Here is a 27,500-nt window from a genome sequence, read left to right as displayed (position 1 = left end):
ATACATCAAAATGGAATTTCTGTGATATGTGGCGCGTGCATAAACAACCGGGGCAGCTTTTGTCTTTGCTGAATTTAAATGAAAAGTCCCCTAGATATTAATATGTGGACTTCATTTGTTAGCCTGCTAAGTCAGGGACTTATAACAAAAGCTTTGTAAACAAAAGATTAAACTGAATCGAGCTTTAGAAAATGAAAGGAAAACAAGAGTCAAGTAATCACAGATCAGACTGAGGCTGCTTAGATGGGAATCAGCACAGGCTACTGGAGTGGAAAACGTTTAATTGAACTATTTCATTACGTGGAAGTTTAGGTCCCCCTTGCAGAATCCAAAATATTTGTTATCAGAAAAGCCATTCTTTCTCCTTCAGAGAAGCAGTGGGAAACAAGAGCCTTGTACCTCTCTGGCCTAGCCTCCGCCATCCTTCATAGTGGCCAGGCCCAGGCTGGGTGCCCCTAGCCCTGTGTACCTGTTGGTATAGCTGTGGGCACAGAGTGTCTACCATCCCCCTCCCCCAACCCTCCCCCAACACCACAACCAGCCTGGCAGTGGCCACACCCACACAGGGCTCCATGTGCTCTTTTACTGACCTTGGGTAACCTTTCGGGATCGCCCGGATGTCTGGGAATCACCTTCTGCAACCTCTGGAAGCCGTAGTCTATGGTTGGTTCATTAAGGGCTGTAACAGGACACAGACACAGAGATCAGGTTAATCACTGTATGTCACCCATCCATCATGTGCTCACTGCATGCTTCCACACGCATGTGTGCCTCTCCTCCCAAGTCCAAGGCAAGCACCCCTAGGTGCTAGGTCTAGCTTAGGAAAGTGGCTTCCCTCTTTCTTTTGCACATAAATGCAATGATTATTTCTAATCTATAATTAGACTGGAACAAAGTCAAAGGGTGACTCAATGTATTGTAAAAATGGCGGAGCAGTCACAAAGTGGCAGGTCTTGGGGCCATCTACAGCAATCACCACTGTGGTGGTGTGACGCCTGCCTCACACTGTGCCTTCCACACTGGCCAGGAATTTATGGGAAGCTGGCAATTATGACATATGTCTGGCTATTGCTAGCCTCAGATTTATCCCTGTGGTCCTTTTTTGTCTAGCATATTGCCTGAGCACAGACCAGGCAGGAAGAGCACTTATTCTTGCAAAGCTTTAATAATCTGTGAATGGTTGACTACAAACTGATGTAGAGCACGATCATTCTACAGCCGCAATCCACCAGCCCCACGAAATTGCCGGCCACAAATAGTAATTAATCTTTTTATCCCTCAAATTGTAATTTTGACTATGAACTGTGCGTGGCCATAAATCAGAGGCACATGCGCTGTGTACAGTGCATGAATCACGGCCAGGACTCCGTCCGACTGCACACACTGTGTTTAACAAGCTTTATAAGAAGCCATCGGGCTTTATTATGGCTCTGCCTGACTCCAACAAAAACTGAGCCCGGAGGCCCGGGGACACGCGTTAAGATGAAAATACTTATTAGAGTACATTACTTCTTGATGTAGGTATCGTTTTCCATGGAGTAACTCTACGATGCAGGGCACGACATAAATCAGGAGGTTTTCGGAGACTAATAAGACCTGCCGCCATCTATTCATTTCTCCGCCCGCAATTTGGGCCATCATTCATTAGTAATTTGGTGATTAACACCACCCAACTCAGCAGGTCTGTGGAGTGCGAGGGAAGACAAAGGCTGGGCTCCCGAGGAAGAAGGTTAGAGTCTGCCTTTGAAAGTGTTCTCCACAATAATTGGTCGCCGTTATCCTCGAGTGCCGGGCTGCTGGCGTGTCTTGTAAGCAATGCAGGGCACCTCACACGTACACTCAATAATATGCCCGAAAGTTGAGGACCACAATATGATTTGACATTCCATCATACATCCCGGAGACAAAGGTCCGCACAGGAATGTGAAGTAAGACATTTTCTTGTTAATAAAGCATTGATCCGATGTATTGATTTTACATGACATGGCTTTTGCTGGGATTTGGCCCTCTTTTTTTCCTTTGCAAATAGCAAAGCTCTTCAAAATGCCTCAGCGTATGTGACACTGCAAAATTTCTAACTCTCTGTGATGTAAATTCTATATGTGTAAAACCACTTCATAATCAGACCATTAATCATCAGAAGCTGTCAGCGTTGACTTGGGGGACAATTTGTCATGTCTCCGCCTGGGCAAGGGCGTCAGGCAAGAGTGCAATCTGGGCATGGGGTGGGTGGGCGGCTTCTCCAGCCTCACCAGGCAACTTGGTCCCAAAGGAAAGAAAGGAAAGGTGGGACAGTGTTGTGTTTCTGGATCCGAGAAGAGACAAGGTGGGCACCGTGCATTCTGAACATGTCAGGTTCCTCCTCTCTCCCAGCTAATCACCAAGACTGTTTGACTTAATGAATCGGCCTGATGAAAGGTGATCAGAAAAGATAGATGGGCGGCCATTATTGATTTCATGCAAATGCCCCTGACAGGTGATAGACGCTTTAATGCAAGCTTTCAGAAGCTTTATGAGTTGTAATAACCACACAGTCACTCTGGCAGAGACATTCTCCAACGTTTCAGTTGAATTGCTACTCTTCGTCTAGAACCACAGATACCTTAACACAGCATAAGTACAGGGCACCTTTCACCTTTCCACTCAGCCCACGAGCGCTGATGGATGAGCAGGGCACACCAGCGACGCTCCACGTGCGTGCATCTGGACAGCTCCTCACCAGGCCCGGGCCGTCTCAGCCAGAGGGCTGGGGCTCCAGGGACCTGGCTACCTTAGAAAATTATAAAGCACTGCCCGCTGCTTGGTGTCAGGTACAGTGGCTGACATGGGGGCACAGTCCTGCCAGGCTCCCCTGGCTCTGTGCCAGGGGGGTCAGCCTCCAGAAGCAGCTTCCTAGAGAAATCAGCCAAGGTGGCTCGTCTGGCCCACAGCCCTCCAAGCCACACAGAGCCCACGCTCACCCTGTGCTGGGTGGAGTGAGGACTTGCCAAGGCCTCAGAGGCAGATTCTGCCACTAGAGGAGAAGGCACAGGGCTTTCCCACACATCAAATCAGCCCTCCGTGTTGTCGCTTGTACAGCTGAGAGCCCAGCCGAGCCAGGGCAAGGCGCTGGTCCGTCCAGTCACAGAGCCCCGAGCCAGGCCAATCAATACCACTTTCCTGTTTTAGAACTGGGTAATTATGAGGGGGAGAGATTGCCTGACCTTTCACCTGCACTGCATTACTTTGCTGATATTAAGATAAATTGCCTGATTTTGGGTAAACATATGCTGCAATTCAAACTGTCAGCACTGGTTTGCTCATGGATAATTTGTATTGATCTCCCAGCTTCTTCCCAATTTTGCTTACTGACCTCGTGGATAATTAGAGAAGGAGCCTTGGGTGAGCCCAAGTCAAGGATGAAGAAGAAATATGAAGAAGAAGAAAGCAAATTTGTTTTATGTTAATATTTGTTGGTCCTTCCCCCCACGTCTGTCAGCATCAGGAGGGCTGTAAATTAATGTACTTGGTTCCCGAGCAATTTATTCCAAGGAATTATTTAGCAGCATGCTTAGTCTCCAAACATGTGTCACTGGGTTAAATTAATTTAAACTCTGCCTTAAACACAACAAAAACAAATGTTATTTTCTGCTGAAGGGGGAAAAAAACAATACATTTTCTCAAAATTGTATTGTAAGCTTCCAACTTCTCTGCATGGAATTTTCACTTCTATATCTGGGAGGAAAAGCTTTATAATAAATCCACACACACACACACACACACACACACACACACACACACACACACACAGGAGTAATTAGTGCCCATTATTTGTCTTGAATTCAAATTTTGCTAAGATGGGTGGTTGCATGTAAGAGATGAATGCATGTGTGAAATTATATCATTTAAGATATGTCAGATTACAAGGCTGTTGTATCAAAAGTCATAAAACAAATCTCCCCTGTGAAATATCTCTTTATTAACCGTGCCATAAGATATTAACATTCCTCATTTAGTGGAAGGCCTTTTATCTGTTTCAAATACATTATTCGTCCTTTTAGAGATAAACTGTATTAATATCCATTTGAGTAGACTAGTGCGGCCTAATGCATAGTAATTTTTGTTGGAAAGCTTTTATTTTAGAATAAGAAAATCACACAGCAATAAAACCTGAATGAATCAGAAGCTGGAATAGCCGGGAATCACATTCCATGCCAAATGAAGCGAGCAGTTGTGTGGCCGGTGAAGGGCCAGATGTGTCCAGCGTGGGTCATACAAATGGAGCCTGACACGACCACATAGACGCCATGGGTCTGCAGGCTGCATAGCCTGCAGCTCAGGAAGGATTCGTATTTAAATATATTTGAGTGTATTGGAGTTAATCTTGTTACTTTACAAGCATTAAAGTCATAACAGAAGAAGCATTCTAAATATTTAAGTCATGCCTGCGTACTGGGGGATTAATCATACTGCAATTGATAAAATTTTAACGGTCTGTGATGTCGGCTCAAGTTGGGATTGCCAGAGCTAATGTGGCAGTGGAAAATGGCATTGCGCTTTGAGCTGCAGCTGGGGCCAGAGCAGCTCTAGCCGGCCTGCCACAATTAGAAACGTACCAGTGGGCACCAACCAGTGGGGTTTTCTTTCCGGTGACACCCATACTTGGGTGTTCTCATGTTGATGGCTGAACTGTCTTTGTCATCAGGCCCTGCCTGGAGTCCTATGCTGCTCTTCTGCACCCCCAAATGTAAATGTAAACGACTGTCTTATCAGGCCTGAACAACAAGTCCATTAACTGGTGCACCTCGTTCGATGCAGCAAGAAGACGAGACCACAGAGTTGACAGAAGAGGGAAGGCATTTCGGAGTGGAAGATAGGCTAACTGTGGGTCAACTCTCAAAGAAAGGAACTGGCCCAAGGAGCTCACTCAATATTCCCTAAGCAGCTACTGCATGCCCAGTGCTGGGGATGGGCACTCGCCAGCCATGGAAAACCACTCCCACGGGCCACAGGAGGCTGGGGGCGGAGGGCGGGCAGCCTTGTCTACAGACAGGAAGGACAAGCCCGAGTGACAAGGCTTGACTGTGGCCAGCCCCGCCCTGCAAGGGAGGCCTGGGCCCCGCAAGCAGTGGAGCACCTTGTAGGACTGCGGGATAGCTGCTCTAGGGCTTCCTGATTACCGAAGCCAGAGACCAGGACGCAGAGCAGGGAGGAGTTTTTGGTGCAGCACAAATTCTCCTCCTGCCTGAAAACCCTGACTCCTGCAACCACAACAACAGGAAGACATTCATTTGCCTCATTCCAGCTGCTGGCTGCAGCTATTACGTGAGCTCCAGTTTCATTTCAATAATGATTATCTTCCTGTAACTTCCCAATCAGGCATTTGTCATAATGCAGTAATTTTCTTGCTACAAACAGATCCTCATAATGAGGCAGTTTTTCACATTAGCAACATAACTACATAAGAACATCTGTAGTTCCTTTTCCGAGGGACAAGAATGTGCTTCAATGAAAGCAATGGGTTTGTTAAATAAGATATAGTATGTTTTACTAACAGGGATATCTAGACCCTGCCCCAGCAGACTGCGAGCCGTCAGTGTGCCTGAATGAACACAGGTTGTAATGTGTAAAAATTAAATAAAGTAAAATTAAATTGCTCAATACAAAGACATTCCTCTAGAGGGTGGTGGTGATTTCAGTGACAAAGTGCTATTTGCTGACAAGTAGTTTACACATTAACCAGCTGAATCCAGGGGGGAAAATGCCAATAGCAATTATATCACCTCGAGGTTATTAAATGTCCCACTGATAAGTAACTAGGTGAACTTGACCAGGTGATAAAGACTGCTGTGAGCAAATGATTGCATGGTGAAGAATGTGGCTCTGCCTGCTGTTTCTCCAGATAGCTTTTCTTTCCAAAATGACTGTATAAAAAGTTACATTAAAAATGTGTGGCCTCAAAAGACAAAATTGATATTTAGCTCCCCCTGCAAATTCTTTCCCCTACCACCCCCACCAGAGCATCTCCATCCTTCCGCCTCAAAAACATGAAAGTCTGCAAATGCCTGTTTTCTCTCCCCTTTTTTCGGCTTTAAAATGATGCTAAGTTCCCCACTTTATCATCAACTGTCTCTCCAAGCGCATTTCATCTATAAGAAATTCAGATGCTTGGGAAATTAAAATTTCAAAGATCTGCTGCAAAAAAAAAAATCAATGGGGCGAGATCAATGCTCATAGAAATTTCATGAACTTTGAACTGATCCGGGCATCATGATGAGAGGTGGTGGAGTCAGAGGCAGCTAGCCGCCCCTGGCGCAGAGGAAAAGCGGCCGGGCAGGAGAGGAGGGCCACATTTTAGATGGGCTTTTGCTTTCATATTTTGTCCAACAAAAAATTAATTCTTAGTCTATTTCAGTAACAAGTAAAAAATAGGAAAAAAAATTCTACCTGCCCGACCAACATGCAATCACCCCCTCCCTTCTTAAGAGCACCTAATGCTTTACGCATTAATGCGGCCGCGAAATGAAATTGGTTCCCTTTGCAGCCGATTGCTGGTGCAAATTAATATTGTAAAATGAAGATCAATACATGGACAGGGCCAAATCAATAGTGGCTAAATTATTGCTGCATTTTCCTCCTCATTCAAGATGAGTTGTGTTTTCCTCTCAAAGTCAATACTTTGCAGCTTTTCTCATTAATTTCTCAATAAATTTGGCAATGAATTTCAATCACAGAACTCGGCAGGGTGAGCCAGGCATTGTGGTGTGCATGGGAAACACAAAGGCCACGCGTCCTGCGCTGGCTCACCGGGACCCCAGGGAGACACACCTAAGGCCGCCCTTGTGTCCCAAGGTGCTGTCCAGATCTGCTCGCAGAAAAGCAGCTTTGGCTTTTCTGAGCTCCTGGATGCTTAGAGCAATGGGGCCCCACACACAAGCAAGGATGCCACTCAGGTCCATCCCCGGTGGCCTCCGCCCCACGTGGGTTCCTCTGGAATTCCTGCCAGCTTCGGTGTGTCTTCTGTCGACCAGTGCTCTCAGATGGGAAGCGCCCCACACCTGGCTTCTCCTTGGAATCTGGAGTCTCTGCATTCACACTGGGAATACTGTGGTGGTTCTCACACAGGCAGCCCAACCGGGCCACCTGCACAGGGACCCGCTTCTATTCACCACTGCCTGGCTGTGCATGGTGGCATTGTGATGTGACACCAGTCACAGAAAGGGGGACAGCTCATCTTCCTTGTTACCAAAATAATACCCTTGCTGACAACTACTGGACTGCATTCAAACACTCCTGTTTACACACCTCGGAGAGCACACTGCATCCTGGCTTTTATAGTCACGCTGAGCGACAGCACCAGGCCCAGCCAGCAGAGAGGGAAATGCCGGCCTTGGCACTGCCCTCCAGCTTCACCCCCAGCTTTTCTGTCTCTAAGCTCCCAGCATGGACACTCCCTGAGCAGAGGCTATGGGGCCCATCAGAGACCTGCCTGTCCCATAACCCCCTGCTGCTCTGGTAAAGAGAGCAGTGCCAGTACATGAGGGCACCCTCACACAACAGAATCTCCACAGGTATGCCCCGAACAGGACAGTCTTTGCTTCTAAGTGGTCCTGGGTCCCTGACCTGCTGGACCCTTCCCAAGGGAGAAGTGGCTCCTCAGGGCCACACGGGGAGCCACTAAACAGTGGGGAGCACCTGCGGCTGTGTATTTGTGCAGACCACTCCAATGGAAAGTCTCCATATGGATGTCAGCAAAAAGTACTCTGGATACAGCCCTCCTGCCTACACATGCCACCGCTAGCTTCCAGGACAGCCATGTGCCCACGGGCACCCCTCCAGCACCTATCCTCCTGGAACATGGCAGACAGGTCACTCCCAGGGAGACGCCCTGCCACGTGCCTGCCCTCTTCAGGATAGTGCTTGTAGCAGACACTCAGAAATGCTAAGACATGGGTGCTGGGTGTCTGGAGGATAACAGGCCATCACAAAGCTACCATTTCTCCATGCTCCTCTGACCTCACTGCAGAGCCCCGTCCATGAATGCTTAGGGCAGGATGTTTCCAAACCTGTATTTATGAACACGAAAACTAGTGGGGGACATTCATACGATGGACCAGGATCCAGGCAGGCAGAGAAATGCTGTCTCAATGCAGTCCACCATGTGGTAAATGAAGTGAAAGCCACCCAGCCTCAAAGGCTGCACTGCCGCGCCTGCTGGTAGGCAATGTCAGAGAGACACATGGTGGACTGGTAAGGGTGGCTGGGAATAGGCTCCTTCCACCTGTCCTCAGCCACACTGGGAGAGATGGGGACATGGAGGAGGGATGGGATGGGATGGGTACCGAGTTCTTTCTGTGTGCTGACCTGGTGAATTGGATTGATGGTGACACAGAAAACAGCACTGTGGGGGGATTTCATGGTAGGCCAGCTACACCTGCATCAAGGGGCTCACCTTCCTAGTTCGGCACGTGCTTTGACAATGCAGTGCTTCCAATAGTTATGGAAGAATGATGACACCCACTGTGAGGTGGGCCAGTGTGCAGTGTGCTTAACGGTGCAGCAGAGGGGGCTAGGGGAAGGAGAGTGCACAGTGCACTGAGGGTGGAGGAGGTGGAGTGTGGGAAAGGAGAGTGTGCAGTGCACTGAGGGTGGAGGAGAGGGGGTGTGGGGAAGGAGAATGTGCAGTGCACTGAGGGTGGAGGAGGTGGAGTGTGGGAAAGGAGAGTGTGCAGTGCACTGAGGGTGGAGGAGAGGGGGTGTGGGGAAGGAGAGTGTGCAGTGCACTGAGGGTGGAGGAGGTGGAGTGTGGGAAAGGAGAGTGTGCAGTGCACTGAGGGTGGAAGAGAGGGGGTGTGGGGAAGGAGAGTGTGCAGTGCACTGAGGGTGGAGGAGAGGGGTGTGGGGAAGGAGAGTGTGCAGTGCACTGAGGGTGGAGGAGGTGGAGTGTGGGAAAGGAGAGTGTGCAGCGCACAAAGGGTGGAGGAGAGGGGGTGTGGGGAAGGAGAGTGTGCAGTGCACTGAGGGTGGAGGAGAGGGGGTGTGGGGAAGGAGAGTGTGCAGTGCACTGAGGGTGGAGGAGAGGGGGTGTGGGGAAGGAGAGTGTGCAGTGCACTGAGGGTGGAGCAGAGGGGTGTGGGGAAGGAGGGTGTGCAGTGCCCTGAGGGTGGAGGAGAGGGGGTGTGGGGAAGGAGAGTGTGCAGTGCACTGAGGGTGGAGGAGAGGGGGTGTGGGGAAGGAGAGTGTGCAGTGCCCTGAGGGTGGAGGAGAGGGGGTGTGGGGAAGGAGAGTGTGCAGTGCACTGAGGATGGAGGAGAGGGGGTGTGGGGAAGGAGAGTGTGCAGTGCACTGAGGGTGGAGCAGAGGGGTGTGGGGAAGGAGGGTGTGCAGTGCCCTGAGGGTGGAGGAGAGGGGGTGTGGGGAAGGAGAGTGTGCAGTGGACTGAGGGTGGAGGAGAGGGGGTGTGGGGAAGGAGAGTGTGCAGTGCACTGAGGGTGGAGGAGAGGGGTGTGGGGAAGGAGGGTGTGCAGTGCCCTGAGGGTGGAGGAGAGGGGGTGTGGGGAAGGAGAGTGTGCAGTGCACTGAGGGTGGAGGAGAGGGAGGGTGGGGAAGGAGAGTGTGCAGTGCACTGAGGGTGGAGGAGAGGGAGGGTGGGGAGGGAGAGTGTGCAGTGCACTGAGTGTGGAGGAGAGGGGGTGTGGGGAAGGAGAGTGTGCAGTGCACTGAGGGTGGAGGAGAGGGAGTGTGGGGAAGGAGAGTGTGCAGTGCACTGAGGGTGGAGGAGAGGGAGGGTGGGGAAGGAGAGTGTGCAGTGCACTGAGGGTGGAGGAGAGGGAGGGTGGGGAGGGAGAGTGTGCAGTGCACTGAGGGTGGAGGAGAGGGAGGGTGGGGAAGGAGAGTGTGCATTGCACTGAGGGTGGAGGAGAGGGGTGTGGGGAAGGAGAGTGTGCAGTGCACTGAGGGTGGAGGAGAGGGAGTGTGGGGAAGGAGAGTGCGCAGTGCACTGAGGGTGGAGGAGAGTGGTGTGAAGAAGGAGAGTGTGCAGTGCACTGAGGGTGGAGGAGAGGGAGGGTGGGGAAGGAGAGTGTGCAGTGCACTGAGGGTGGAGGAGAGGGAGGGTGGGGAAGGAGAGTGTGCAGTGCCCTGAGGGTGGAGGAGAGGGGGTGTGGGGAAGGAGAGTGTGCAGTGCACTGAGGATGGAGGAGAGGGGGTGTGGGGAAGGAGAGTGTGCAGTGCACTGAGGGTGGAGCAGAGGGGTGTGGGGAAGGAGGGTGTGCAGTGCACTGAGGGTGGAGGAGAGGGGGTGTGGGGAAGGAGAGTGTGCAGTGCACTGAGGGTGGAGCAGAGGGGTGTGGGGAAGGAGGGTGTGCAGTGCCCTGAGGGTGGAGGAGAGGGGGTGTGGGGAAGGAGAGTGTGCAGTGCACTGAGGGTGGAGGAGAGGGGGTGTGGGGAAGGAGAGTGTGCAGTGCCCTGAGGGTGGAGGAGAGGGGGTGTGGGGAAGGAGAGTGTGCAGTGCAATGAGGATGGAGGAGAGGGGGTGTGGGGAAGGAGAGAGTGCAGTGCACTGAGGGTGGAGGAGAGGGGTGTGGGGAAGGAGAGTGTGCAGTGCACTGAGGGTGGAGGAGAGGGGTGTGGGGAAGGACAGTGTGCAGTGCAGTGAGGGTGGAGGAGAGGGGTGTGGGGAAGGAGAGTGTGCAGTACACTGAGGGTGGAGGAGAGGGAGTGTGGGGAAGGAGAGTGCGCAGTGCACTGAGGGTGGAGGAGGTGGAGTGTGGGAAGGGAGAGTGTGCAGTGCACTGAGGGTGGAGGAGAGGGGGTGTGGGGAAGGAGAGTGTGCACTGCACTGAGGGTGGAGGAGAGGGAGTGTGGGGAAGGAGAGTGTGCAGTGCACTGAGGGTGGAAGAGGGGGTGTGGGGAAGGAGAGTGTGCAGTGCACTGAGGGTGGAGGAGAAGGGTGTGGGGAAGGAGAGTGTGTAGTGCACTGAGGGTGGAGGAGAGGGGTGTGGGGAAGGAGAGTGTGCAGTGCACTGAGGGTGGAGGAGAGGGGTGTGGGGAAGGAGAGTGTGCAGTGTACTGAGGGTGGAGGAGAGGGGTGTGGGGAAGGAGAGTGTGCAGTGCACTGAGGGTGGAGGAGAGGGGTGTGGGGAAGGAGAGTGTGCAGTGCACTGAGGGTGGAGGAGAGGGAGGGTGGGGAAGGACAGTGTGCAGTGCACTGAGGGTGGAGTAGAGGGTGTGTGGGGAAGGAGAGTGTGCAGTGCACTGAGGGTGGAGGAGAAGGGTGTGGGGAAGGAGAGTGTGCAGTGCACTGAGGGTGGAGGATAGGGGTGTGGGGAGGGAGAGTGTGCAGTGCACTGAGGGTGGAGGAGAGGGGTGTGGGGAAGGAAAGTGTGCAGTGCACTGAGGGTGAAGGAGAGGGGTGTGGGGAGGGAGAGTGTGCAGTGCACTGACGGTGGAGGAGAGGGAGGGTGGGGAAGGAGAGTGTGCAGTGCACTGAGGGTGGAGGAGAGGGGTGTGGGGAAGGAGAGTGTGCAGTGCACTGAGGGTGGAGGAGAGGGGTGTGGGGAGGAGAGTGTGCAGTGCACTGAGGGTGGAGGAGAGGGGTGTGAGGAAGGAGAGTGTGCAGTGCACTGAGGGTGGAGGAGAGGGGTGTGAGGAAGGAGAGTGTGCAGTGCACTGAGGGTGGCGGAGAGGGGGTGTGGGGAGGGAGAGTGTGCAGTGCACTGAGGGTGGAGGAGAGGGGTGTGAGGAAGGAGAGTGTGCAGTGCACTGAGGGTGGAGGAGAGGGAGTGTGGGGAAGGAGAGTGTGCAGTGCACTGAGGGTGGAGGAGAGGGAGTGTGGGGAAGGAGAGTGTGCAGTGCACTGAGGGTGGAGGAGAGGGGGTGTGGGGAAGGAGAGTATGCAGTGCACTGAGGGTGGAGGAGAGGGAGTGTGGGGAAGGAGAGTGTGCAGTGCACTGAGGTTGGAGGAGAGGGAGGGTGGGGAAGGAGAGTGTGCAGTGCACTGAGGGTGGAGGAGAGGGGTGTGGGGAAGGACAGTGTGCAGTACACTCAGGGTGGAGGAGAGGGCGTGTGGGGAAGGAGAGTGTGCAGTGCACTGAGGGTGGAGGAGAGGGAGGGTGGGGAGGGAGAGTGTGCAGTGCACTGAGGGTGGAGGAGAGGGAGGGTGGGGAGGGAGAGTGTGCAGTGCACTGAGGGTGGAGGAGAGGGAGGGTGGGGAAGGAGAGTGTGCAGTGCACTGAGGTTGGAGGAGAGGGAGGGTGGGGAAGGAGAGTGTGCAGTGCACTGAGGGTGGAGGAGAGGGGTGTGAGGAAGGAGAGTGTGCAGTGCACTGAGGGTGGAGGAGAGGGAGGGTGGGGAAGGAGAGTGTGCAGTGCACTGAGGGTGGAGGAGAGGGAGGGTGGGGAAGGAGAGTGTGCAGTGCACTGAGGGTGGAGGAGAGGGGTGTGGGGAAGGACAGTGTGCAGTGCACTGAGGGTGGAGGAGAGGGGTGTGGGGAAGGAGAGTGTGCAGTGCACTGAGGGTGGAGGAGAGGGAGGGTGGGGAGGGAGAGTGTGCAGTGCACTGAGGGTGGAGGAGAGGGAGGTGGGGAGGGAGAGTTTGCAGTGCACTGAGGGTGGAGGAGAGGGGTGTGGGGAAGGAGAGTGTGCAGTGCACTGAGGGTGGAGGAGAGGGGTGTGGGGAAGGAGAGTGTGCAGTGCACTGAGGGTGGAGGAGAGGGAGGGTGGGGAGGGAGAGTGTGCAGTGCACTGAGGGTGGAGGAGAGGAGGGTGGGGAGGGAGAGTGTGCAGTGCACTGAGGGTGGAGGAGAGGGAGGGTGGTGAAGGAGAGTGTGCAGTGCACTGAGGGTGGAGGAGAGGAGGGTGGGGAGGGAGAGTGTGCAGTGCACTGAGGGTGGAGGAGAGGGGGTGTGGGGAAGGAGAGTGTGCAGTGCACTGAGGGTGGAGGAGAGGGAGGGTGGGGAAGGAGAGTGTGCAGTGCACTGAGGTTGGAGGAGAGGGAGGGTGGGGAAGGAGAGTGTGCAGTGCACTGAGGGTGGAGGAGAGGGGTGTGGGGAAGGAGAGTGTGCAGTGCACTGAGGGTGGAGGAGAGGGAGGGTGGGAAAGGAGAGTGTGCAGTGCACTGAGGGTGGAGGAGAGGGGTGTGGGGAGGGAGAGTGTGCAGTGCACTGAGGGTGGAGGAGAGGGAGTGTGGAGAAGGAGAGTGTGCAGTGCACTGAGGGTGGAGGAGAGGGGTGTGGGGAAGGACAGTGTGCAGTGCAATGAGGGTGGAGGAGAGTGAGGGTGGGGAGGGAGAGTGTGCAGTGCCCTGAGGGTGGAGGAGAGGGGGTGTGGGGAAGGAGAGTGTGCAGTGCACTGAGGGTGGAGGAGAGGGGTGTGGGGAAGGGGAGTGTGCAGTGCACTGAGGGTGGAGGAGAGGGGTGTGGGGAAGGAGAGTGTGCAGTGCACTGAGGGTGGAGGAGAGGGAGTGTGGGGAAGGAGAGTGTGCAGTGCACTGAGGGTGGAGGAGAGGGAGGCTGGGGAAGGAGAGTGTGCAGTGCACTGAGGGTGGAGGAGAGGGAGTGTGGGGAAGGAGAGTGTGCAGTGCACTGAGGGTGGAGGAGAGGGGTGTGGAGAAGGAGAGTGTGCAGTGCACTGAGGGTGGAGGAGGTGGAGTGTGGGGAAGTAGAGTGTGCAGTGCACTGAGGGTGGAGGAGAGGGAGGCTGGGGAAGGAGAGTGTGCAGTGCACTGAGGGTGGAGGAGAGGGGTGTTGGGAAGGAGAGTGTGCAGTGCACTGAGGGTGGAGGAGAGGGAGGGTGGGGAAGGAGAGTGTGCAGTGCACTGAGTGTGGAGGAGAGGGGTGTTGGGAAGGAGAGTGTGCAGTGCACTGAGGGTGGAGGAGAGGGGGTGTGGGGAAGGACAGTGTGCAGTGCACTGAGGGTGGAGGAGAGGGGTGTGGGGAAGGAGAGTGTGCAGTGCACTGAGGGTGGAGTAGAGGGGTGTGGGGAAGGAGAGTGTGCAGTGCACTGAGGGTGGAGGAGAGGGGGTGTGGGGAAGAAGAGTGTGCAGTGCACTGAGGGTGGAGGAGAGGGGTGTGGGGAAGGAGAGTGTGCAGTGCACTGAGGGTGGAGGAGAGGGGTGTTGGGAACGAGAGTGTGCAGTGCACTGAGGGTGGAGGAGAGGGAGGGTGGGGAAGGACAGTGTGCAGTGCACTGAGGGTGGAGGAGAGGGGTGTTGGGAAGGAGAGTGTGCAGTGCACTGAGGGTGGAGGAGAGGGGGTGTGGGGAAGGACAGTGTGCAGTGCACTGAGGGTGGAGGAGAGGGGTGTGGGGAAGGACAGTGTGCAGTGCACTGAGGGTGGAGGAGAGGGGTGTGGGGAAGGAGAGTGTGCAGTGCACTGAGGGTGGAGGAGAGGGGTGTGGGGAAGGAGAGTGTGCAGTGCACTGAGGGTGGAGGAGAGGGGTGTGGGGAAAGAGAGTGTGCAGTGCACTGAGGGTGGAGGAGAGGGGTGTGGGGAAGGAGAGTGTGCAGTGCACTGAGGGTGGAGGAGAGGGGTGTTGGGAACGAGAGTGTGCAGTGCACTGAGGGTGGAGGAGAGGGGTGTGGGGAACGAGAGTGTGCAGTGCACTGAGGGTGGAGGAGAGGGAGGGTGGGGAAGGAGAGTGTGCAGTGCACTGAGGATGGAGGAGAGGGGTGTTGGGAAGGAGAGTGTGCAGTGCACTGAGGGTGGAGGAGAGGGGGTGTGGGGAAGGACAGTGTGCAGTGCACTGAGGGTGGAGGAGAGGGGTGTGGGGAAGGACAGTGTGCAGTGCACTGAGGGTGGAGGAGAGGGGTGTGGGGAAGGAGAGTGTGCAGTGCACTGAGGGTGGAGGAGAGGGAGTGTGGGGAAGGAGAGTGTGCAGTGCACTGAGGGTGGAGGAGAGGGGTGTGGGGAAGGAGAGTGTGCAGTGCACTGAGGGTGGAGGAGAGGGAGGGTGGGGAAGGAGGGTGTGCAGTGCACTGAGGGTGGAGGAGAGGGGTGTGGGGAAGGACAGTGTGCAGTACACTCAGGGTGGAGGAGAGGGGTGTTGGGAAGGAGAGTGTGCAGTGCACTGAGGGTGGAGGAGAGGGGTGTGGGGAAGGAGAGTGTGCAGTGCACTGAGGGTGGAGGAGAGGGAGGGTGGGGAAGGAGAGTGTGCAGTGCACTGAGGGTGGAGGAGAGGGGTGTTGGGAAGGAGAGTGTGCAGTGCACTGAGGGTGGAGGAGAGGGGGTGTGGGGAAGGACAGTGTGCAGTGCACTGAGGGTGGAGGAGAGGTGTGTGGGGAAGGACAGTGTGCAGTGCACTGAGTGTGGAGGAGAGGGAGTGTGGGGAAGGAGAGTGTGCAGTGCACTGAGGGTGGAGGAGAGGGGTGTGGGGAAGGACAGTGTGCAGTGCACTGAGGGTGGAGGAGAGGGAGTGTGGGGAAGGAGAGTGTGCAGTGCACTGAGGGTGGAGGAGAGGGGTGTGGGGAAGGACAGTGTGCAGTGCACTGAGGGTGGAGGAGAGGGAGTGTAGGGAAGGAGAGTGTGCAGTGCACTGAGGGTGGAGGAGAGGGAGTGTGGGGAAGGAGAGTGTGCAGTGCACTGAGGGTGGAGGAGAGGGAGTGTGGGGAAGGAGAGTGTGCAGTGCACTGAGGGTGGAGGAGAGGGGTGTGGGGAAGGAGAGTGTGCAGTGCACTGAGGGTGGAGGAGAGGGAGGGTGGGGAAGGAGGGTGTGCAGTGCACTGAGGGTGGAGGAGAGGGGTGTGGGGAAGGACAGTGTGCAGTACACTCAGGGTGGAGGAGAGGGGTGTTGGGAAGGAGAGTGTGCAGTGCACTGAGGGTGGAGGAGAGGGGTGTGGGGAAGGAGAGTGTGCAGTGCACTGAGGGTGGAGGAGAGGGAGGGTGGGGAAGGAGAGTGTGCAGTGCACTGAGGGTGGAGGAGAGGGGTGTTGGGAAGGAGAGTGTGCAGTGCACTGAGGGTGGAGGAGAGGGGGTGTGGGGAAGGACAGTGTGCAGTGCACTGAGGGTGGAGGAGAGGTGTGTGGGGAAGGACAGTGTGCAGTGCACTGAGTGTGGAGGAGAGGGAGTGTGGGGAAGGAGAGTGTGCAGTGCACTGAGGGTGGAGGAGAGGGGTGTGGGGAAGGACAGTGTGCAGTGCACTGAGGGTGGAGGAGAGGGAGTGTGGGGAAGGAGAGTGTGCAGTGCACTGAGGGTGGAGGAGAGGGGTGTGGGGAAGGAGAGTGTGCAGTGCACTGAGGGTGGAGGAGAGGGAGTGTGGGGAAGGAGAGTGTGCAGTGCACTGAGGGTGGAGGAGAGGGAGGGTGAGGAAGGATAGGTGCAGTGCCCTGAGGGTGGAGGAGAGCAGCTTGGTTTTGGGGACACTTCTGCCCTCTCCAATCTTGGTGATGTGTTCCAGCTCCTGGTTTTAGAGGCTGAACAGAGAAAGAAAGCACACTGAGAGGCAATGTCTTAAAGACTTGCACAAGACAAGCACTGGAATGCCTAAGTCCACCGGAGAAACCAGGCCTGCTCCAATGGAAGAGGCAGAGCACCAGGTGCCCCAGGCCCCCAGACCCCTGACCTCCCACCCTCCTTCCACTCTGGGGACTGTCCCTGTCCCTCCTGCTCTGCTCACCAGCCCACATAGGCCTCATCTCTTCTGCTCTGGAAACTCTCAACAAACTGCCCCCTCAGCTCTCTTGTCTGATTCACACAGGACCCAGCACCCTTGCCAGTACTAACTTTTTTCTACATCCCGCTGCATTGCCACAAGCCTGAGTCAGGACTGCCAAGTGCTGTGCCAATACCAGCACGGGGCCACCAGAGTGAAGCCAGGCCTGTCTCCTGTGGTCAGGAGCCCACTGTCAAGTGGACAAGGGGATGAGGCCCCTCTCTGAGGGCCTTGTAAGGACTGGATTGTTTCCTTCACCCCCTGAGCCACCTGCAGTGCCCAGCTGGGGCCCAGACCCAGGCAGGCCTCAAGCAAAACCCAAGGGGCCAAAAGAAAACTCCAAACCACCTGGACAGAAGTTTCCCTGGTACGTTAAAAAGAATTTTCTCACTGCGGATGTCCACAGACAGGCTGCAGTGTGGACTGTGACGAGGAGGGTTGTCCAGGGTGGACACGGACTGGGAGACTGGGCCACCACAGAGTGACAAGACCATGACCAGGCCGAGCCCAGGGGCTGGCCCTGGGTGGTTTGCATGGAAGGTGAGCCCTGCGGAGGGCAGGAGCCCGTGAGGTGCCCACAGCCGCTGGAAGCCACATCGTAATGTCACCCTCTCAGGATTACTCAGCTAACTTGGACTGGAACTGCCATTTTCACCCATTTGAAGAGCACAAGGAAAATGTGTCCTGTTTGACTTGGGATACTCGGGAGCCAGATATGTCAAGGGTGCCACCCTGCCTCCCATTATAGCACAAACAATGTGGAAGCCCTGTCCCATGGCTTGACACCCCTTGAAAAGCTCAGTGCTGCAAGGCCTAGTTTTTATGAGATGTGTCCCATGCCAGAACAGGAGCAAAGGTAATGACCAGAAGAAGGGGGAGAAGAGGTTGTTGCTATATTCAATATACTTACATAATCATTGCCACAAAACCTGACTGGAGGGCCGGGCGGGTGGCCTAGTGGTAGAGTGCTTGCCTAGCATGCAGGAAGACCCAGGTTGGATTCCTCAGTACCACACACATAGAAAAGGCTAGAAGCGGTGCTGTGGCTCAGGTGGCCGATTCTAGTCTTGAGAAAGTCCAAGGACAGTGCTCAGTCCCTGAGGTTCAAGCCCCAGGACTGGCAAAAAAAATAAATAAATACAACCTGACTGGAGGGACAGGAGGGAGGAAAATGAGTGAGAACAATGGAAGATATGTATTATAACTTAAAATCTGACTTATGGAACTGTTGCTTCTTTGTGCAATGACTTAATTTTTTAAGTTTTAAGAAAAAAAAGCCAGGTGCTAGCAATTTAGTACTCAGGAAACTGAGATCTGAAGATTGTGGTTTGAAGCCAACCTGGGCAGGGAAATCTGTGAGACTCTGTATCTCCAATTAAGCATCAAAAGAGCCAAGTTAGAGCACCAGCCTTGAGTTTTAAAAAGCCCTGGAACAGTGCCCAGGTCCTGAGTTCCAACCCCGTGACTGGCACATAAAAATAAATTTTAAAAATTTTTAAGTAATTATCACTGTATGACCACTGGTTGTGGCAATTCATTCCGTTAGAGGATCCATATGAGTCTTGGGCCACTGCGAGCCCTTTGAGCAAGAGAAGGGATATGGAGATGCAGAGATCAGAGAGAGAAAATGGAGATGGGATGTGGCAGGTGCCCCTTCCACGTACTCCCAAATCCAACCCTGTAGGCAGGGGTGGGAGTGAGTCTGTGCCCCTGAGCTGCCAACAGGACTTCCATGTGCACAGGACAGAGGGATATCTCAGGAGTACAGAGTAGGGACTGGAGGGAGAGAAAGAAGAGAGGAGTGAAGGCTACACTGCACCTTCAAGAATCTTCCCGGATGTGGTAGCCCACAGCACTAAGTCCGGCTGCTCAAGAGGGAGAGACAGGAAGACTGTAGTTCAAGGCTGCACCAAACAAAAATGTTGCCCAAAGTTTATCTCAGAAGCAAGCTGGGAGTTGGTATTTCACTCTAATCAAGGAGAGCCACAGGGCCCCATCTGAAAACCTGAGGAAAAGCCAGGGCACTTGAGATGGATGTCAAGTGGTGGAGGGCCTGTCCAGAAGGCATAGGCCATGGGTTCAACTCTCAGTATCACAGAAATCACCCACCCATCAGTCAACTAACCTCTCTTGGCATGACAGATGCCATGATCTACAACACCCATGGCAACACAGAGTTTGCATTTTAAACTTTGGTGCACTCGGAGTATTCTTATGCCTCACTCCACAAATTATCTCAGTGATCTCGTGCAAGCAGGTTGTTCTATGGCTCTATTAGAGCTTCAGAAAACTATTTCATTTCTTCTTGTGGGAAAAGCTTCACATCACTAGGCCTTGCACACACTATTGTTTTATTCCAAAACCATTCAAAGAAAAGAAAGTTGCATTTTCTAGAACAAATCATTGGGCTGTTAAATAATCATTTTCTGAAAGCACTTTCTCCATCCAAGCCTACAGGCCTAGAGCTCTGAGTACCTACCAAAAATAAAGGCATGCCATGGATACCTTTTAGAGCCCTCACTATCTGGCTGCAGGTTGTGGTATGTGCCAGAGGGGGGTCCAGAGGAGCCTTCCTGTCGGCTTCTCTGGAGTAGCAGAACCTGGAGTCTCCTTTCATCCAGAGGTCTGACCTGCCCCTTCCTTGGTCTTCACAGTGTCGTGCCAATGTCATCACCAGAGACGTGATAGGTCTTCAGGCCTGATTGCTTTGCTTTGCTCTACTCTTCCGGCAGTCACTTTCACTCTGTTGTGCACTCAAATGGCCATTTAATTGTATCCCCCCACCCACATGGCCCCCTGATTCCTGCAGTGTCCCAAATGGGACCTTGCCAGCTCTCCTCACAGCCCCCAGATGCGTTCCCTGAGAGGGTGGGTAGGAGGCAGGGACCCTGCCTCTGGAGGGAGCTTTCTGGGAGGCGAGCCAGGCCAGCCACCACCATGCACACCTGGCCCTGGCTAAGTGGGACCGGATGACCCTTTTGTCCTTTGGGGAAGACAAATGGCCATCTCCTCATGACTACGTCTTGTCAGGCTGTCCTGAGGAGTCAATACCTTCACCTTGACGTGGAAACTTTGTGATTTATCAGTCCATCGCCCCTCCCGGGTCGCGTGGGCCCCAACACATACAGCCAATCGGGGTGCAGGGAGCAGACTTGGTCACAGCCACTTGGAAAACAACCAAAGCCCTCTCTGTGACAGACAAATGTGTCTTGTTAGCAACAGCCCAAAAGCGCTTGACTTGTACTAATAACAGAAAGGCCATGCTGGTCACCGTGGGTCTCAAGACGAAGCACCCTGTCACCAGCCTGGTTGGGAAATTAGCAAATAATGTTCTTTTCCTTGATAAATGGGTGACAGCTCCCTCTCACCAATCATTTTTAACATTTTGATGCATGCCTATGATCCCACTGGAGGGGCAGAAAAGTTTACTGGCCCTCAATTTTCACATGATGAATGGAACTCTCTAAATGTGCGATTTCTGTATGAGGTATAGTTCATTTTAAGCAATTCTAGTAAATGGGTGTCACTGATTAGGACAAATAGTCTACTTGTGCCACAGCACGAACGGTGTGTCTCATTCTCCTGACCTCCTCTGAGACAGGAGAGACGGAACCACAGGGGCCCGGGAGGCCTGGTGAGGCCTTCTTTAAAGGGATACATTATCAAATGACACCCCCAGCACCCAGCTCACCCGGGGCACCTCATTATGGCCAGGTCTGATGTTCTACCTCTCCAGGAGAGGATGTTGCATAGGCATCTGCCCTCTCTGCCTTTGAGGCTCTACCTCCAGCATCCTGAGCACCCCAATAACGGTCATGCCCTCTCTCCAGAGTGAAGGAGCTAAGGGAGGGATATACACCACCCAGTCAGTGTGAGGAAATTCCTGTCTGCCATCCATTTTTAAACAAAATGACCAAAAGCAAAGGGGAAGCCAGTTGCAAAGAGAGACTGTGCTGTCTGAATTGAATAAAGCATTCGCTGGGTAAAGGCCTCAAGATGGCCTGAGCAGACAGTACAGCCCCAACTCTATTAGCCAATGTAGATAACACAGAAGGCAACAGATCCAGAGCTATGCATCCACTAGAGATGGCCAAGAATGGTGCTGGGACCTACATTTCCTCAGATACCTGAGAACTGACAGCTATAGACCCATGAAATCAGTATGGATACAGCCATACCCATTGCAAGCCAGAAAGGACAGCGGGCAGCTGGCCGCCTCTCACCTCCCTGGCTGCCGCGTGCTGACACTGGCTTGCCAAGCTCTAGGGCTCATCATGATAGAATGTCCTTCAGGCTGTGTCCACGTTTGTGGCTAAAGACTTATTGAAATAATCATATGGTTTACATGTAAGGAAGGCATTAGTATTTGGTTTAGCAGAGTGAAAAAGATGGTATGATTTGTGGGTAGCAATTAAGAATCATTTGCTCTGTGGATAAGAGTGATTTGTTTGAGAAGCACCAGCCTGGGAGAGAGCTGGCTGGAGCTGGCATTATTGACTCCATGGTGCAGACAGCTCCGAATACACAAGCAATCCTTCCACACTCCAGAAACACGGTGCTCCAAGGCACAGAAACATCCAAAACATAGTTGGAGCCCCACAAGTGGCCCAAGCCAGGGTACAACCTTTCACTCTAAAAATAAAAAAAGAATACCAGGAGAAACATAAACACTCTATCAGAAGGAACACCAACCATATAACTACAAGACAAGGAATTGTCATCCTGACACTGAGTGTAGACTGCGGTGCAGAGAACAATTACTCTATGTTCCTCTAGCAAACAGTGCAGACCTGGGGCTGGTCCAGGTATGCGCTGTGTGTCCACTTCAGATGTGTCCACTGCCACCTGCCAACATCTTGTTGAGTGATTGGGCTCAGTATGTCACAGGAGAGGCAACACGTTGACTCTCAGTAATTTGTGATAATTGCTTTAATTGAGCAAAAGAAATCTCTCAATATGGGCAGGCCAGTCAAGTGCCAAAGGCAGGGGGGCAGCCTGTCCCCCAGCCTGCTCCTGGTGAAGTCAAGCCTTCATTCTCTTGTTTAATAGGAAACCATTCTGCCAAGTGACTATTTTAAGAAAACACAAATACACATGCCTGTGCCCTAATGCTTCACACTTGAAAACATGTCTGTAAAAGTAGTTTGCATCAGAACATAATTTCAATTAGAAGCACACAAATTCCAATCTGTCTTAATCAAGTAACACCATAATGCTACTATTCTAATTAAAAAATAATTTTCTTTTATTACTCTTAGCCATTTGATGTGTTTCTACTAGTGAAATTATGAATGCAAAACTGCTCAATTTGCCCACACTGTGAGTTTCTCAGGTAAGATATTCCAGCACTATTTTAATTATTATTAAACAGGCAAATGGCACACTATTAGACAAATATTGAAACAAGCATTCGCTTATTAATTTGCACTATTCGCTTTTAAATGCAGCAAATATCTCATTAATTTAATTTTAGGTGCCCACCAGTTTATACTGCATTTTACAGTCTAGAAGGCAATTTACTATTAACTGGCAATTACATACACAGTGATTGTTAATTCTGCTCCTAAGTGCTAGCTGCTTGAAAATTGTGCTCTCTCTCTCTAATTTTTGACCTTCTTACAACAGGGGTGAGGCGCACTGGGAATGCAAAGGACCAGTGCGGAAGAGCTGGACATGTCATTTGTGACTCATTCTTTTAATTCACCGTGCTAATCAACTGAGCTGCCACAGACTCCCAAGGTGACTGTGAGTGGAGTGCAGTGGAGAGCAGTAGGGGCTGGTGGATGAGCCTGGCCTGCCTTCCCCTTCTGGGGAACAGGCTGAGCACGACTGCTCTGAGTTGACTAATAGGGTCTGGTTCTGGAAAATCTGGTGTTTCTCAGGTCACTGCAAACAGCTCCTACAAATGCCTGGCCAAGCCCCTCCCGGCTTCTGGCGGGCTAGTGGGAGGCCCCCTCTTCTGAGTGCAGGTTCATTATCCTGTGGCCTGGCTGCCCCGCAGCTGGCCCCATGCCGGGAAGGTTAAATGTGAGGGTGTCCAGCAGCCTCCGGGGCCTGGGGACACTGATAGGAACCAGACGCCCAGGGGACGGCGCCCATGTCGTGACAGGCAGAGGGGCTGGCTCGGTTTTCAACAGGGAGTGCAATTCTTGGCCATTACCTCGTTGTCCCCATCAATTTGGGGGCAGTACAAATCAGACAGAAGCTTCCAGGCTAGACAGGTTATGACCCCACCTTTCCTCTGCTCCCTGGCATCCATCCCTTAGCCCACGTTTGAAATGTATATTCCTCCTAAGGACCCGGGGCTGGGGGAGGCAGTAAATTAGCCTCCCGCTAGAGAAAGCTCAGCCGCTGCCTGGTCTCACGGAAAATGCCCGTGCACAGGCGGAGCTGTGAGCGGAGGACATCCTGGACCCCGGGCAGTGCGGCCCCGGAGGTCGAGCCAGCCTTGACGGGCCTGTGGACATGCTGAGGTGGCTGGAGCTAGCTCACAGGAGGTGACCCCGTTACCTGGACAGGATGTGCCTGGCCCACGATGGCCTTCTGCCCTACGTCTCCAAGGTCCAGGGGCACCGCCCCGCCCGGCCACCCTGCACAGAAGAGGTGGGAACTGGGGCTGTTTCCCCCTTGGCACCTCCCAGCTCCTCCCACTCCAGCTCATCTTTTCTCCTGCACACCTACAATTGTTTACAAGTGTTCAGCCCGGCCAGGGGTGGAGAGTGGGGGAGGCAAGTAGGCAGAGAAGCAGTCACACAGAACCTTTAGCGGATGGCAGGCAAAAGAAGGAGGCGCCGGACCTCTTATTTCTTCTAAAACAAAGGTCTCCGCTCCCAGCCACCACACAGCTGTGCAGACTTCGCCAACACCACCTCCCATACGCAAAGCTATGGACTTGGAATCCGCTAAGGGCTTCCCCGGAGGACCCAGCACATCTCCACACAGTCTTGCATGGGGACAGTGGGGGAACGTGCAGCGGGCTGGGCTGAGTGCCGAGGACACAGGCTCACTGAGGAGCCCCCGCCACGTCTAACCACGTGGACAGCAGGATCCAGTCCAGGAATCCCCCTTGCACTGGTCCTGCCATAAGAACAAATGAACCTCCTTTCCTTCTCTAAGGAACCCAGGATTTGGGCAGGTTCCCATGTACCGAGGGTCTGACCTGTGTCTAGCATCACACAGAACTTAGTCTGTTCCTCACCAGAACCCCATGCGGAGAAGAGGAGAGACAGAGACTAGGAGATTTGAGAGCCACATGTCCCCGTCTCACAGCCAGCACACAGAGATACGAGGCTGTTCTTTGCATGGTATGTGCCACCTCTAAAGCCTGACGTCCACAGCCACAGTCTCAGACGTTCCTGTGAGGTGTGTTGAGTACGGGCACCATGTGGCCTCAGCTCATACATGGAAATGGTCCTGTGACCTCTCAGGCCTCTGCCCTTGCACCTTTTCCAGAAGCCTGGCACCCAAACAGGCATAGCGCCCTGTACATGTGTTCTCCACAGACCATGGAGTAACAGGCATTGGAGATCACAAATATCTTACGACCAAGATGCATTCCGTGCACCTAACCCACCAAACACCATCACTTAGCCGGGCCTACCTCGAGTGCTCCGAGTGCCGCTGGCAGCCCTCAGGGGTAAAACCACTCAGCACAGCAAAACAGTCAACAGTTTGCACCAAAGAGCAGTGATGTGGGCACACATCTGCCATGATGAAGTTGAGAAATCTGAAGCTTATTCCTCTGTACGTGAGTGTGTAAATGTATGTATGGACTTCCCTGACACGTCCTTATTTCTTTTTCTTTTTCTTTTTTCTTTTGTGGGTCATGGGGCTGGAACTCTGGGCACTGTCCCGGAGCTCTTCACTGCAAGGCTACTGCCCTACCCCTGAGCCACAGCCCCACTTCCTGCTTTTTAGTGATTAATTGGAGATAAGTGTCTCATGGACTTTAGTGCCTGGGCTGGCTTTGAACCGCAATCCACAGATCTCAGCCTCCTGAGTAGCTGGGATGACAGGCGTGAGCCACCACGCCCAGCCACGTCCTTATTAATACATGGGGGTCTCCAGACTCCAAGAGAGCCACGTTCTGTTAAGATCTTTTTTTTTTTTTTTTTTTTTTTTGCCAGTCCTGGGCTTGAGCTCAGGGCCTGAGAACTGTTCTTGGACTTTCTCAAGGCTAGCACTCTACCACTTGAGCCTCAGCACCATTTCCGGCTTTTGTCTATGTATGTGGTACCAAGGAATCAAACCCGGGTCTTCATGCATGCTAGGCAAGCACTCTACCACTAGGCCAAACTCCCAGCCCCTCTGTTAAGATCTTACAGGAGTCCGAGTGTGCCCTCCAAGTGGGCAGAGGATGCGAGGTCACATCAGCTTTCACCTGCATCTCCCACGTGGACTCCTGGCTGTGCCTGGCTGGGGGTGCCAGACTGCCTCTAGGCATGCAGTCCAGGCATGTGCCTGGGACAGCCCTGGGCCTACTGCACTTGGGAAGCTGTCCATGCTCTTTCAGCCCTTCCTAATGAGGGAAACGGCTGGGAACATCCACAATCTCCTTTTGTGCAGAGCTGAAGGGTCCTGGGTCTGCTCAGTGTCCCCCATCTGCTGGGCAGGAGGAGGATGGACCGAGTAGGAGACCAGACCTGCTCCAGGGTGCTCTGGGGAAGTCGGGGTAGTGACAGAGGAGGAATTAAGCCCAGCCCTCCCATCCTGGGTTCTCAGCATAGACATGGTTTCACCCACCTACCTCAAGGCCCCAAATACACAAGCACTGGTCCCTCCCCCTCCGCTGGTTCCCACAGGCGCCTCCTAGCATTACAAATGTCCCTCTAGCAGTTCAGGGAGCTGGCTAGGACTGGAAGCCCAAATGCAAACATGCCTTGGGGTGAAGCTTATATATGGCATTTCTCCACAGCACTCTCGAGCAAATCATGTTAATTAAGCATGTGAAGGCAAAGCAGTGGATAAAATACCTATAGGCAACAAGCACGGGGAAGCACAGAGGTGTGGCACCTCTGCGGCTGAGCCAAGTCTGTCCTGCGCTCTCAGAGAGTAAGGTCCTCTTAGAGCAGCAGTGCCTGCAGGGTTTAAGACCCTCGGTTGGAGCAGAGTCTTGGCTTCCGTCAGAGACCTCTTGCTCACCAGGTGTGACAGGCCGTGATTCTCCCCCCAGCCTCAGCTCAGGACCGTGGACAGATGTGCTGCCTGGAGCAGAGGCCCCCACACGCTGCTGGGTACAGCACGGCTGTTCTGGGGGAAGATACTGTTACAACTCCCATCAACACACTCGGCTGCACACCCAGGAAGGTGAAGGCCCTCAAACGGGAGAGAGGGGGCCGGGGGCCGGGGGCCGGGGCGACCACAGCCCTATCCCTCCTCAGCTGTCCATGGGAACCATGCACCTGATGAACACAGCCTGAACCCGCAGGATCTCGGACCCCTGCACCTGCCTGTGCGCCCTAAGTCACCCTCCCGCCTGACCGTCTCCAGCCAGGCGGGAGCGCCCACCACCGCCCCACAGAAGCCAGCAGCGCGCACTCACCGGTGTAGACGAAGCGCCCGGGCGCGCCTTTGCAGAACTGCTTGGACTTGTAGGACAGAGTGACCTCCACGACTCCAGGGATGTGCCGCGGCGGGGTCTGCACTCGGATGGCGTGGGGAGTGATCAACTACAGAAACCACACAGGGACAAGGCGCTCAGAGGCCCTCGCCCTCAGAGCCGGACACTGGCCAGTTGGATATAATTGCCAAAATGAGCACAAATTGGACCGTGGTCTTGGAATGTTCCCTCCTGGCTGTCACCCACCCAGAGACTTGAGGCCTACGGTTCTTTAAGGAAAATATCTGCAAATGATCCTCGGTTTTAGTTTGCAGGAAAGGCCACAGGGCATCATGCATATGAAAATTGCCACCATATGTCTCCTTAAAAAAAAAAAATGCTCCTAGTCATTCTAACACTAATTGTTCCAGGATACTGAGGACCTCCTGCAGCCGACTGTCAACCCAAGGCTGCGGTTGGAGGGATGCTTGTACGCACCCACAGAAGCCCCCTTCACAGGCCACCAGTGAAGAGAGGCCTTGAAATAGGCGAAGCCAGCTAGAGTGGACCAGACTCAGGCAACTCGGGCTTACCTCACTCCACACCAACATGGTTCCAAACACAACTTGAAGGCCGTCAAAGAAGTTGTCTCCGATTATGATCACGGTGGCGCCCCCTGTGGTCCAGCCTTCACTGGGACTGATGGCCTTGATGCAGGGAGTAGCTGCTCACACAAGACAGAGAAGACAAGACTTAGAATCCAACCCACCCAAGCGGGGCAAGAAGAAGCCTGCTGCTCCTCCAGACACCGCGAAGGGCAATCGCAGACCCGTGCGTTGATGTGTTTAAAGCAAACTATTAAATGTTTTATACAGCAAAGGCTGGCTGTGGAATACTAGTGAGCAAGAAAAAAAAATGGCTTGATATAGCAAATTATGTGTCAGGGCAAATATGACTATTACAAATGATTAAGCATCGCATGCATGTGGCATGTCGATTTATCTGCTCTGCTGTTCAGATCTAAGCAGAGTCAATCAAAAGGTTGTTGAAGGAGATGGAAGAGCAAATGCCTTGCATTTCGATTCCTCATAAGCAGCTAATTGGTTGGGCTTTTTCATCCGCGAACTTTGCCTTTTGGTTCAAAACTTCATTTTCCTCTGTCACCGCACAATTACTACTTTTCACTTTTCATCAGGAAAAAAAAATCAAAAGCACTCTATTAATACTTTTGTCAAAGGTACACATTTTACATCTAATATTGTTTGTCGACAGGAATCCCTGAGCCTCTGGCCTGACCTCCCTTTGTCTCCGGAGCCCTTGCATTTGCATGAGTTATT

The 27,500-nt window shown here is 53.4% G+C and overlaps 1 protein-coding gene across 8 annotated transcripts in view; it reads right to left on the bottom strand.

Annotated features, from left to right (window-relative positions):
• Nucleotides 1-27,500, bottom strand: part of Ebf3 (EBF transcription factor 3) — a 121,320-nt gene that overhangs the window by 9,254 nt on the left and 84,566 nt on the right. For all 8 annotated transcript variants that reach the window (XM_090346843.1, XM_090346845.1, XM_090346846.1 and 5 more), the window contains exons 9-11: nt 26,757-26,887; nt 26,167-26,293; nt 591-679 (exon numbers count right to left, since the gene is read on the bottom strand). In XM_090346843.1, coding sequence (XP_090202969.1) covers nt 591-679; nt 26,167-26,293; nt 26,757-26,887 — 347 coding nt within the window. The remainder of the gene's footprint in view (nt 1-590; nt 680-26,166; nt 26,294-26,756; nt 26,888-27,500) is intronic.

Source organism: Megascapheus bottae, chromosome 15 (assembly GCF_031878675.1).
Source record: "Megascapheus bottae isolate mThoBot1 chromosome 15, mThoBot2.hap1, whole genome shotgun sequence".
NCBI classification, from domain to species: domain Eukaryota; kingdom Metazoa; phylum Chordata; class Mammalia; order Rodentia; family Geomyidae; genus Megascapheus; species Megascapheus bottae.
This window is presented reverse-complemented; position numbering and strand designations above follow the sequence as displayed.